Source organism: Talpa europaea (genome assembly GCF_964194135.1).
Source record: "Talpa europaea genome assembly, chromosome: 12".
NCBI classification, from domain to species: Eukaryota; Metazoa; Chordata; class Mammalia; order Eulipotyphla; family Talpidae; genus Talpa; species Talpa europaea.
Window position 1 is genome coordinate 28,363,295 of NC_140079.1, and position 13,941 is coordinate 28,377,235.

General features: G+C 41.8%; 2 protein-coding genes across 7 annotated transcripts in view; one reads left to right on the forward strand and one right to left on the reverse strand.

The window, feature by feature from the left end:
- Positions 1-1,078: 1,078 nt before the first annotated feature.
- On the forward strand, positions 1,079-6,646 carry TMEM45B (transmembrane protein 45B; the record flags this gene model as incomplete). The annotated part of the gene is made up of 5 exons (XM_084250566.1): positions 1,079-1,259; positions 3,260-3,466; positions 4,350-4,534; positions 5,031-5,176; positions 6,535-6,646. 5 exons carry the CDS (start codon positions 1,079-1,081, stop codon positions 6,644-6,646), a joined length of 831 nt encoding a protein of 276 aa, XP_084106692.1.
- A 3,810-nt stretch (positions 6,647-10,456) lies between these two features.
- Positions 10,457-13,941, reverse strand: part of NFRKB (nuclear factor related to kappaB binding protein) — a gene marked incomplete at its 5' end in the record, with an annotated part of 29,934 nt that continues 26,449 nt past the window's right edge. For all 6 annotated transcript variants that reach the window (XM_084250317.1, XM_084250316.1, XM_084250315.1 and 3 more), the window contains 3 exons: positions 10,457-10,765; positions 10,880-11,015; positions 11,785-11,891. In XM_084250317.1, coding sequence (XP_084106443.1) covers positions 10,640-10,765; positions 10,880-11,015; positions 11,785-11,891 — 369 coding nt within the window. In that variant the 3' untranslated portion in view covers positions 10,457-10,639. The remainder of the gene's footprint in view (positions 10,766-10,879; positions 11,016-11,784; positions 11,892-13,941) is intronic.

The following is a 13,941-nucleotide window of genomic DNA, read 5'->3' on the forward strand; positions in this document are numbered from 1 at the left end:
TTTCCCTCCATATAAACTTAGAATTGGTTTGTCAATTTCTATTAAATAATTTGCTGGGATTTTTAAAAATTTATTTTAGTATTTATTTATTTTGTAAAAGAACTGGGTGTGGGCCAGAGGTGTCGGGTGAGGAGAACAGGGGGCAAGACAGGAGAGGTCTGCTCTGTCATGTGGCTTAACTCCCTGGCCAGGGATTGAACTCAGGCCTTAGTGGTGACAGAGCTAAAACTTAATTCCTAGGCCATCAGGGAGGTCCTTCCTGGTATTTTAATTGGGACTCCCTGATAGGCGGGGTTGGAACAGGATATGCAAATCACCAGTCCTTTATGATCCTAGGTGGTATCTTCTAGATCATTAACTGCTGTTTTTTCTCCTACCCTTTGTATTCTGCCTGAATATTTTTTGGAATAATATGTTTATACAATTATTTTGACTTTTACCAAATTTGAATCATATTGATCATATTCATTTGTACTAGAGGGCTGCATCAAAATTAATTTTTCAAATTATTTTCAAATTGAGTGAAAAGTGGTATTGTGCTTTCATTTGCACACCTTCAATTACAGTAAGACTTATCTATTATTTTGTCTGTTTATGTTTTTGCCCATTCTTCCGTGGTCACTTTCTTAACAATTTGTAAAGGCTCTAATGTGATTAATAGCCATATATCATAGTTGCTATAAACACTTTCCTGATTTGATGTTTGCTTGTTTATTGTTGGTTTTAATATATAAAATGCTTACTTAAATAAATAGTTTTCTTTTATGGTTCCCCTTTAATGTTTAGGAAGGTTTTTCCATCCTATGTACCCATTAAAAATATTTGCCTGCCCTGGTTTCCCTCTTTTGCTTTATCTATGTCTTCAAGGCCTTGGGGACCAATAATCTTAGGCATGCAACTCACTTAGCAGACAAGACTTTAGTGATGTTATGTAAAAGCTTATTTTATGAGAACAAATGGATCCTTCCTAATATGGCTTACAATTTGGACTCATGTATTGTGTTTCTGACAAATATGTTTTTTATATTCAATCACCTAACAACTGTCCCCTAATTTATCAGGTTGTCCTAAAACTGTAATGGCAAACTTCAAGGGCCATGCTCTCCCAGGGAGCTTCTTCTTGATAATTGGACTGTGGTGGTCAGTGAAGTACCCATTAAAGTACTTTCACCAAAAAGGAAAACACAGCCAACCGACTCATTATTATCGACGTCTGGAGATCATTGAAGCTGCCATCAGAACTTTGTTTTCAGTCACTGGTAAGACTAAGGGTCATCTGGGCCCATGAATCTTCCCCTCATACCCAGAATCTTTAATGCATCTTCTGGACCCTAAGAAATGGATATTTCACTAGTAGAGAACAAAGATTTTCAACTGGCCACTAAATTACATATTGTATCATAGCATCCATTGTGTGCTAAGTTTTGTAACATTAATAGTGAACAACACCTTACATACAGCACCTTACATACTACCAAATTAACTGCTTTCTCGGCTCTGGAAATCTGCAGGCACAAGTTGTAGAAAAGGAAGACACACTTTATGATAAAGATAAAACAAAGAATTTTAAAAAGTACTAATTGGAGTAAGGTTATATACATGAGTTATAAGACAGTATTAAATGGAGTTCATTTTTAGAACAATCTCCTTGCCCTCATGGTCTCTCCACTAGAATCACAAAAGCAGTTATCACCCAACTCACCAATAAATCCTCAATATCCCAATCTCAAGCAATTGTCAGGGGGCAAGAGAGTGTTTGTACTAGAATACTAGAAGGCTAGCAAGATAGACAGCAGACAAGACTGAAAAAAGCCAAGAGTCCTATTTAAGAGAGATTTTCCTTTACTGTGTACCCCATTCCAAGAAAATCTATCCACTACTATTGTTAACTTGTTAGCCATCCTACTCCACTGGTTGCCTTCAAAGAACGTGAAGAACCAATAGTAAAAAGTAGTCTTCTTAGGATCAGCCATCATGAGAGTAAAGAGGGACCTTGCTCTGCTATTGCATTTGCCCCTTGTCATCTTTGCACTACCATTTCTTGGACGTAAATGAAGCAAAGCCAGTAACTTCTAAGCAAAGGCACATGGCTTGCTTTCCCTGTCCAGCAGAATTTTCCCATTTACTACTCAGGCCATAGAAAGGCATTCTTATCTCTATAACCCTGAGAAGTCACAGGAACCACATGCCTTAAATGTTAAGGACAGCATCAACTTACCTAAATAAAGCTAGAAACATTGTTTCACACACACCTCCTCCTTTGCTGGGTGGAAATGATATTCAACAATTATCTCTTGTACTCTTTCCATGCACCAGGAACTCACTCTTCTAGGCATTGGGGAAGGAAATGGGGGAAGTTCTGCTTCCCATTCCAAGTGTCACTGGAACTTCCTCTTGTTGCCTTATTTTCACCAACTCCTTGATATGTAAGAGTCAGAAAGGGGCTAGTTTGAGGGGGAAAAATGCAGAACTGGGTTAGCATGGAGGACTTATTCTAGGCCTTAAGAATATTTTGGGCAGCAGGCATAAAGAACATCTTTTGCCTTCCAAAAGAGATGGTGAAAGTACAAGAGGTGAGATCTGAGAGCTACGCTATGGCAATGAGTCTTCTGGCCCCAGTTTCTAAAGCTTGCCTCTCCTGAGATAACGTATGGCCAGAAACACCAAGGTGAAGGGTTTTCACATGTTTGTCCCAATGTTTAGGCCACAGAGACCTAAAACTGTGGGGAGTCTGCTCTGTGCCCAAGAAAAGTACGCACTCTAAGTCTGCCCTGAAAGACACACAACTGGGAACTCATACTCTCCCTTAGGCATGCATAAGTTCCTCGGTCACTAGGCTCTCTACTCTGATTCTATTATTTTCAATCTAATTCTTTCTTCCTGGGATTTCTTTCACTGCTCACTTAGCAAAGGGAATCCAAAGATCAATGTAGCAGCCACACTCACTTTAGTGATAATGCCTTGCTCTCATCTCAGCTACTGGACACATTTCTGGGAATCCTACATGCTCAACTATCTATTGCTTCTCCCTACCCTCTCTAAAAAAACAACAGAAGCAAGATGTCTATCAGATTCCTCAGGAAATACCTAATTTTATACTGAAGTAGCTGCCTCTCAGGCAACAAAGTAGGTCCTCTGAGCCACAGTCCACCTTTACCCACATCTCAAGTTTGTTCATGGCGTGGGGTTACTTCTTGCTGTCTCCTGTAGGTGTTGGACTACTCATCCCTCCTCAGTTTGCACTCTCTTTTCCCTGCAGGGATCCTGGCAGAGCAGTTTGTTCCGGATGGGCCCCACCTCCACCTGTACCATGGAAACGACTGGATAAAGCTAATGAACTGGCAGCACAGCACCATGTATATATTCTTTGCAGTCTCGGGAATCATTGACATGCTCACCTTTCTCAGCACCCACATTCCCTTGGGGCTGGACAAACTGTTTATGGCTGTCGCAGCTTTCAATGAAGGTAACTTAGTGGGCAGATGGAGAAAAAGGAAGCAGATTGAAAAGTTATGTCTATTCAGGACCAGGGTACACAAGACCCCAGAAACACTGCAAATATAATAACCAATAATTTGAAGTTAAGAATCCACATCTTTTAATTTCACATACCTAAATAGGAGCTTGTTTCTTTGCTCTGAATGTTACAGAAGGTTTATTCCCTAAAGCAGCACATGAAAACAGGCCTTTAGCCTAACCAAGCCTCTGCTAATGGTGTGCTATCTCTCCCTGCCCTCCCAGTGTTATCCCTCCTCATGCTCACATGTATGAATACACATGTGCACATCCACATGGAAACATGTGATGGCTTGTCTACCATGCAGGAGGATGACTCTTCAATAAGGAAGAGAAATCTGGCGTCCCTGCCCCTCACCCTGGCATGCTGTTTGGACTCCATCACAAATCTCAAGAGACTCACCCAGCACCTAGCACAACCACCCAATATAACTCCCATTAAGTGCGGTAATGAAAAAGCTCTTTGTGATTGACCAGCCTCACTTCTGTACATCTGGAAGAGCTGAAAAAAGGTTAAATGAGGGTAAAACTGAATTTCAAGTATATATACGCATAATTTGGTACAAATTAGCAACCCTGTATCAAATCCTACCACGGATTTTAAAGATTTTAAAAGATATATCCTTTGCTGCTTATATTCAGCTAATGCACAGATATGAAATGATCTGCATATATTTTCTATCCTGTAATGTTATATATAAGGACACCCTAAATGTTGAAAAATATGGCTCTGAGACAGGCACAGGAGGAAATTTAAATAATGGGAAATGTCTAGAACAAATCCTTGCAAGTAGAGGTAAGCAGATCTGACAGCTGCATGTGCTTTGTGGCAGGTTTTCTCTTCTACTACCATGTTCACCACCGCCCGCCACTGGACCAGCACATCCACTCGCTCCTGCTGTACGCCATCTTTGCTGGGACTTTCAGTAGCCTCTTAGAGATAATCCTTCGGGACAATATTGTGCTGGAACTTTTCCGAACCAGTCTTGTTATTCTGCAGGGTACCTGGTTCTGGCAGGTAATTATTCAAAACAATGCTCCTCACCTGTGTAAAGGAGCCCCATGAGTGTTTCTGAGTGCTGAAGACGTGGCACTAACATACCACAGGACTGGTGTGTTTGGAGGCCGCTTTCCCCCTCTGCCTACCAACTGACCTATGACGTTCTACCTGTTACCATTCTGCTGATGCATTAACAGGTGCCATCTGTGGAGCATATACAGTGAGCAGATTATTTCTTTGCCCTCCCCAATGAAGCTACTGATACCATGTTCAGGCCCCACTTGCTAAACACCATAAACTTGAAATATGAGCCCTAAAATTGATTTATATAACCCTATACTATCATCAAAATTAGAACAATTTTCCTGTGCAAAAAGGACTTTCTATGCTAAGGGAGATACAGGCTGAAGTGGAGGAAGTGGGGGATGCATCGACACCTCGGCAGCCAGAGGAGGTCGGGCTGTGTCTCAGGACTGACTCATGACAATGCCCACCTCTCTCTTTAACCCACCAGATTGGATTTGTGCTATTTCCACCTTTTGGATCGGCTGAATGGGACCAGAAAGATGACGGAAACATCATGTTCATCACCATGTGCTTCTGCTGGCACTACTTGGCCTCCATCTGCATTATGGCCGCCAGCTACACTCTTGTTTACTGGTATGTACAACAGAAGCTGACTGATGTCAAGATTTTTCCTCCTAACCCCCTGGCCCCAAAATTCACTATAATGCATGATTTTTATTTCCATGTTTCATAACTAAGTAGTGCTAGCTTCTACCATTTAATGAGTGCCAATTGTATACCTAGTTCTATGCAAGGTATTCCACACGGAAAATGAGGGTGATGAGGCTCTGAGAAGTTCAAAGACCTGAGTGGTCACACAAACCTAATGGAGTCAGGTTCAGGTTCAAATGCAGCTGACAGACTTAAGCCTGTGGTGGATAGGAAAACCTTAACTAGGCCATTGGCACTGGATTGCAGTCCCTGTCATCGCTGGTTCATTTTGAGCCCATAACCTTCTTCCAGGATCCATTCTGCCTATTTCCCAGATATGTGACAGGTTAAGACAGTGTTGCCCAATGCGATCTTCAGAGGCCATCATAATAGCTAACAATTCCTAAGCACTGTGTCCCAGGCACTGTGGTAAGCACTAAAGTGTATTACCCCACTTAATCCTTATCACTTTATGAAGTGTGTACAGTAATATTTTATAGATGGGGAACAACTCAAGGCTTGGAAAGACTGAGTAACTTGACCAAGGTCACCCAACAAGTAAATGGTGCAGCCTCAGTCTTTATCCAATGTGAGAGTGACCTTTAGCACATCGTATTGATAGCTGTTATCAAGTTACCTTTTTTCTTTTAGTTCCCAATTTCCCTATCCAAAGCAGATACACTTCACCCAGAAAGAGTACCATGCAAAACAAATAAAAGGGAACCCAGGATCAGTTGCTTTTAGTTCTACTGCCAGGTCCGTGAAATAAGAAGCTGGGAGGCAGAGACCTAAGTTTAGTTTCTATGACAACATTAACTATTAAGTATTACTGATCCCTTTACTAATGGGTATTGTCTGAAAAGTCAAATACCTAGACAAGAACTTTAGGTAGAGACAATATTTGATTTGTAGACGGATATTTGACATGGCTATAAATAAAATGCCTTAAGAAACAGAAAATGGGGCCTCCCTGGTGGCGCAACGTGTTAAGCACAGCACTATGAAGCTATCTGCAGCCTCTGCAGCATGAGTTCGATCCCCGGCCAGAGGGATACACACGTGGCGCAGCAAGACCTCTCCTGTCTTGCCTGCTGCTCCCCTCAGCAGTCTGCCTGTTCTATTCCCCGCTGTCTCTGGTGAATCATCTCACCCTTCACACCTCTGGCCTGTACCCCAGTTCTTATATGCATATATAAATAAATCTTTAAAAAAAAAAACAAAAAACAGAAAATGCCATCACATTCTTGGATGCAGGAAGAGGGGAACCTGAGGTTAATTTGCTTATTGTTTCTCTATGACAGCTTTATGACTCGGCTAAAGAGACAGAGAGAAGGAGAAATCATTGGGATTCAGAAGCTGAAGTCAAAACACACTTACCAGAAAGCCCTCTTGAATGGCTCAGATGAGGAATGAGAGGCATCATCAGCCATTCTCAGAACCAGACAATCTGTCCCTCTGAGCATAGCGACCAGAGGTGCAGCACATCTCTCTCCACATGAATGCTGCTTTCAAGGATCTATGTATTGGAGTCTTCTCACATAATTGACGGGTCTGTATTGGGCGGTATCCATAAAGAAAAATGAAGGAAGCCTTTGTGTCTTGGTGTAAAGAGAAGTCAAAGACTCTGAAAGTTTCAGCACAGGAAGTGGCCTCATGAATGAATCCAGGATATAAATCCTGCAGAACTTACCACTTTTGATAATCCTTTTTCTCTCCAGAAAGCAGGAACCTTCTTATCAGAGTGAATGACAGTGCCTTTATTTTAGAGATACATTCCAACATGTATTTTTTAAAAGACAAGTCACAAGCTTTGGTATTTTAAATATTGTTATACATCTCCTGGCCAGTGAAGTACTGGGTAGCAATGGACTGCAAATTGCACTAGGCTGGGTGGGAGGGGCTTGAAGTAGCTTTCAGTTTTACCTTGAGCCTGCTGTCTAATTAATCATGCCATTCCAGAGTAACGCAGTACCACTGCTGCTTAAGTGACAGCACTGGTCCACACTAATAACAAGGTAGAGAACAATGCCAGGTTATGGAAGTCTTTGAATTTAAATATAGCTGAGAGTAAAGGACAAGAATCCTGCAAAGATCATGAATCCTGAATTAGTAACACAAAGTCTTGATATGCTACTCTAGGGCACTGGATTTTTTTTTTTAACTGAAACAAATATTTATTAAACTTCTACTTTGCACCAGTACTGAAATGGTTGTAAAGATTACTGAAATATGTGATCAGCAAGGAATTCAGTCTAATGGGAAATGCCAGCAGTGACATGAGACAATTACCACTAGACAAATGGGGAGGAAAAATGAGTCTGCCTATAGAGAAGGCCTAGAGAAGAGTATGCATAAGGCAATAAAACAATGAAAGAACCTGGGGAGTTAAAAATATTAGGTTCTTAAGTTGCTAGAAGTGGGTCAGAACAAAATTGAAAGGTCTTAGAACCCAACAGCACCATTCACTTGTATAGCATTTTCACTCTGAATCTCATTTGATTCTCAGTCACTGTAATGAGTACATTAGGGTCTTCAGAAAAGCTGATTGGCCTAAAGTCACACCACTACCAAGCTGTAAAAGCTGTCCTCTGTAGAATTCAAAAGCCAGTTTATTTCTTGCTACTTTGCATAAAGAGATGACTTCCATGAAGCACTGCATCATCTTTTGAAGAAACATTTTTACTTTAGTGAAAGGTAACCTGAAGTCACAATTTAGGGATTAAGAATGAGCTACTTGAAAACACCAATTATGAGAAGAACCTGTGGGACCCCTTTGAGGACCCACTTTGGTGTGCCTGCTAAGAACAAACCCAATCACTCATTCAACAAGTATGGAGAATTGGCAAGTAATGTAAAACTCATTCTTTCCTTAGGCACTGGATATTATTTTCATAGCAAATTATTTTCATAGCAAAGATCTCCATTTTAGATTTGGGAGCCTGGGCAGGCAGAATACTTTGAGGAAATGTGTCTTCTCCTGAGTGAGTGTTTGATGTCTGATGATCAGATAGAAAATGTTAAAATCTTGATGCCTCGCTCACTGATTTTGTTGCCTTCTTGGAAGTGATCAACCCTGGCATAAGCACTGCTAGATGTGGCATCAAAGTACAAGTTCATCATAATGCTATTCACCAAATCCAGTATTAGATGCATGGTCTGAATATTTTACCAAACTCTGTAAACAAGATTCAGAGGCTGCCACAAATGATTCTGGTATTGTTTCCCCCAAAACACATCTAAAGCTACCACATCTCTCCAAGAACCCTGAAGTCTATATCCAAGAATCCAAATTTGACACCAATGTTGGTGACATCTCTTTACAACTCCAGTAGGGGGTTATTTTACAGTACTCCACCCACTAGTGGGCAGTGCCAAACCATACTAGCAGGGAGTCAATCCCACACTGGTATCCTGAAACATGCCTGTGTCCCACACGCCTGTTCTCCTAGGATGTAGATGTCCTAAAGGAGCCAGGCAGAGTTAGGTGACTTCAGTAATGAAAGTATGGGGCTAGGGTTGAATGCTAGAGCTACTTTTAAGAAATGTTAATTCACAACAGGTTTGTTTTACTCAGCAGTAAATACCTGGGACAGGTCCCTCAAATTTCTACCTTTTTCTCATTTAGGACCTGGCATGTGGACTTTCATGTGAAAAGTAACTGCAGAAATTATATGCAAGTATTGGAGTACTATGAAACACAGATGCACTCTCCTTTAGTAAGAAGAAAATTTTCTTCCTTCCCTACAGTCCCTACCTCTCACCATTACCAATCTTATTTCCGTGCCAGTCCTCTCCCCATCAAAATCTCAGTCAATTCACCACTGCTCTTTGCAGTGCAGGCTGACAACTGGACTGTTCTCAGATTTCACCATGCCATGCAGTAGCCATCCTCCCCTCAGGAAGGCAGCAGAAACAGCACTTTAGAAGTCTGGATTTACATCTTGGTTCTCTACTAACTTCAACTCAGACTCGCATTTTCTCAGTTAAAACAGGGGTAATGCATATTTTATAGAATTGCTAAAGAATGAGATGTCTAAAACCACCATGGAACTAACAAGTCGCTCTAGCCTGTTTCTCTGAAGCATACCTAATCACCTAACTCCGCCTATTTTAATTCTCTACCCTCCGACTCCACTGCCTCACCCAGGCCCCATAAAAGAGCATCACTAAATTTCTACACAATAATCACACCTTTTTTAATAACCTGGATACTTTCAAGAAAGACTGGGAAGCCTGTCACCTTACCACTTAACCCCTGCTCCAATATAAGAGGCATTATGTCAACCAGCGCTTACTTATTACACCTTAAAATAATTGTTTTGAGCTATGTCTGTAGCTTGATAGAGGCTGAGAAGGGTGCAATAGGCAGGATTAAGTGGCTTGGAACTCAGTCTAAGGTGGGGGGCTATACGGTCCCCATGGCAATTACTTAATTCCACATTCTGAGAACAGTCAAAGATACAACGTAAACAAATGAAAGTGGATTGTGTTCCAATAAAACTTTATTTACAAAAACAAGTAGCCAGCCCAAAGGCTCTGGTTTGCTGAGTCTTGCTCTGCAGCAAAGTAGAACATATTATCTCTGAACTGCAATAAAGCATTCGCCTATACTGTCCATTGGCTCTGGACCTGCACGTGAAACCGGCTTGATCAGGACAAGGCAGGCAAAGAGACCGCCCACATCCATGATCCTGATAACCGATCTTTAGGAGGTAGTGCCAAACTAATCCCTTTTCAGAAAACCCACACTAGCTCACTTCCTATGTTTCTTTCTTATCTTAGAGTCTCTCCATTAATATGTTTCCAAGTCAGCCACCAACTGCCTAAGAATGGTGCTATTCTCTCACCCTGGTCAAAAGAATAAGTAATCAGTTTGGGGTAGGGATAGGGAGGTACAGGAGACGGGACTATAGTCCAGGTTTCTATATTTGATAAAGATATACAACAGGTTTTTTAAAAAAATAAGTTACATAAAAATCTCTGGACACAAAACTCCTATCCAGACCTCTAGTCCCGGAGAAGACCAGGAGCTAAAGAGTACAGTCCACATACAGAATGAGGCTTATCACTGTGCACTCTACAACTTTAAGCCTTCCCTTGGGGTCTTGCTTGCAGGAGAGAACTTTGGCTTGTGTAACTCGACTGGGACCTCACACAATTCTAACAGAGAAACTTCTCCTGGATCAATACAGAAGGGACCTTGGAACCCTGGAGTGAACCTTGCTCAGCGTACTCACTGTCGAGTGTGGCAGCAGAATCCAAGCCACTGTTGCTATCATCCCACTGCTGCCTTCCTTAAACAGACAAGCTTAGGGGAATGATGCGACCCTCCCCTGCTCCCTTCCATTCAGCCAGAAGGGCAGACCCAGACTGGGCTTTTATGGAAGCCATTTTTCTCCTTCAGAGTCACTGCTGTTCTGGTGCCTGTTTAGGAGATGGAGCTGTGGTCACAACAACAGTTGAGACGGCTTTGGAGGAACCAGAAGCTGTTCCCTGTTGAAGATGAGATGCGGGGACAGTCTGGATGCGCACCTGTTTGAAATATTAGAATGTGTGGTCACTGGATTGCAAATAGGCTAATCATTTGAGAACAAAGAGCAAAGAGAGAATAGCCTGGTATGGCTAATAATTTGCCATAGACCTTACCTGTGTGGCCTGACCTTGCTGCTGAAGCTGTTGCAATTGCTGGGCTGTGAGGAAACTAACAGGTTTATTGCCAGCAATGAGCTTAGTGCCTGCCGGCATGGTGGTGAGGATGATATTACGGCCCAACCCACTGAGGCTGTGAAGGGAAAGCAGGAATAAAACATAATAAGATGGAATATCATCTCTGGTCTAGAATTAGGAAAACAGAGAGGCCTGGTGCCCAGTAAAAATTCCAGCATTCTGAACTAAAATGAAAACCAGCTGGGTAAGACCACCTTTCTTTCAGCTTCTATGCTTCCCAAGCTCCCAGTGCTTTGGATAAAATGGTCTTGATTTTCATACCTTGATCAGCAGGAATGGGCAGGGCCCCAGGGAGCTGTGTGCTCCTGATAACAAACCCTCCCCCAAAATAGGTGCCTTAAGAGCATCAGACTGATCTCATTGTGCCCCTTCATCCCTATTTAAGTCAAGGACACAGGAAGGGCTGTGTAGGCTCTCAAGTAAGCCCTCACCCTCTGAACTATCACACCAGAGGTCTCCAATTTCAAAGTGAGGCCTTCCCTAACACCTACCCTGGAAACCACAATCAGAGTCATTATCACCACCCTATCCCAGCACCTCCCATCTCCTGCCTTGAATTTTCTCCGAAGTATGCATGACCACTCCATGCAGTATCTTTGCTATTTCTCTCCCCACTTAACAATGTAAGTTTAAGACAGCTTAGATATTTGTCTATTTTAATCACTGCTGTCTCCCCGGCACCTCAACAAGTATTAAAACTCAAATACTACTGATGAGCACAACACAGAAGAATCATCAAAGGGGAAGCCCATAAAATCCAGCTGCCTTTCCACTCTGACAAGGACCCATGCTGAAGCCTGGCCACCCCTTACTACGGCACTTACTTGGCTCCCAGGTTGCCTTTGATGATGGGGGCTGTGACCACACTTTTGCCCTTCATAGGCTGGCTAATCACAGACAGCGGAACTGTGATCCGTGTAGGCAGCTTCCCCTAAAGAGAAAACACAACTAGGTTCATGGGAAAGAGACAAAACCTCCAGGTGTGAACTACAGGGTACCAAGAATAAGCATGCACTCAAATGCCTTCGCTCCCTGTACTCTGCAGAGCCCTATTACTGCGACAGTGTGGACCCAGGAAAGGTCATGAAACTGCTCATATGCTGCAGTTAAGTGCTCATGTACTTCATTTAGGTATCATCTGATCTGTGGTCATCCTCTTTCGTGCTACTACCTAAAGCAGCAGCAACTACGCACAACTGCTGTTATCAGGATAAAAGGGGTACCTAAATCAAAGGAAGCAAGTGTTCCCTTAAGCACAGTAAGAGTCTGAGGGCCTTACTCCTTGTGTATGCCCAGACACTTGGCACACAGTAACTGTTTGAAGAGGGCAAAGGTACATAACTACTGCTTCACTGGAAGCAGGCTCAACTGGTGGGAGCACACACCGTGACATGCTAGATTAGAAATGGGTGACATTTCCCAGGTGCTTTGTTTTTCCCAGTGATAACAGAGGTTAGTTAGGAATCACTAATAATAAACTCAACCAAGTGTAAAGCCCAGCTATAAAGTTAATAAGGCCTAAGAACAATAAAAAAGAAACTGAAACAGCCTAGAGCCTTTGGGACATCAGGCTTTGTCAGCCTCTTTTGAGTTTGCCTGTTTTTTAACTCTTGGTTGGTATGAAAATTTATATACAGTACAATCACATGTAAATTTAATCTAAAAAATAATTCAAAAGGGGTGGCTGACAGGATGTTAAGAAAAGGCACTGAAATTTCCTATGGGCAGGCTAGTTCTAACGTAGTGAGACATTCATTTGCAAAACCTGAGCCTCAGGTTCCCACACGGGTTTCCAGCTGACTCATAATTTGCAGCCCACTAGAAAGCACTAAGGAGGTCAAGAAGCAACAGAACAGCACAAGATGGGGCCTCCAGATAACTTTACTGATGATTTTATACAGAATGTCTTAATTGCTTAAAAAATTTCAGACCATCAGTGTACACCAAATGAAATTATTCCCTCAGAAGTACTCTGACTAGACAGGGGAAAAAAGCACCATCCAATACTTCCTGTCTTGCCAAATGCTCTCCAGTTATACAATCAATAGCTAAATTAATTATAAAAGGGTGGATGCCACTGGATACCACCTCTCTGTGTAAGGAGGATTTGAAAGAGACAAAAGTAGATCAAGTCAGTGCTATTTCCTTGCTTCCTTATTTCAACTTCCGTGCTATAAGAACTTTGGTATTTCCTTGCAAGTCACTGTATTTTAGGCTTCACTGATTAGTTTTACTCCATTACTCTGGCTTTTATCTGAATTACTGAGGTTCTACTAAACAACTTGCTTAGAAAAGTAGGACTCTATTTTATACTGTCTGTATACACACCACTGATACAGACAGAGCTCCTTATCGGGACGCTAAAGAATAAACACACACGCACTCAGAAACACACCTATGTTGATGTGGAAATCTGGTTTATGAAGAATGTATTTCAAGTTAGTTGGGAGGAATAAGCTAGTCAATGTTACTGGAATAATATTAAAATTATGAAATGAGATCACTACCACATGGCATTCACAAAAGTGTATTTAAGTTATCAATTATACTTCTTCAAAACTGAAAATATTCTAAGAAAATAAAAGCTAGTACTTTTATAATCCTGGTGTGAGAAAGGCACAAAATACAACACCTAGGACCCATAAGACAACGCTGATTGATCTAATCAGACAAAATATCTGCAGAACAAAACGTTCCATAAGAGGACTGAAAAGCCAAGAAGATGGAAGAAATATTTTCTATACAAAGAATTCACATCCAGGAGACAAAAACAATCCCCTCAAACTGTGAAAACAACAAATACCTGAGAAGAAAAAAGGCAAAGATTTTTTCACCACTGTGGCACATGCCGATTTCCATAGGAATGGGTGTAGAATCTCAATCAGGGTAAAGAAATGGGAAAAAAAAAGTCTTCACCAGGAAGAAAGGCACATACAGTAAAAAAGCACGTGATGGCTGCACTGGTTAGGGTACAGGAGAAC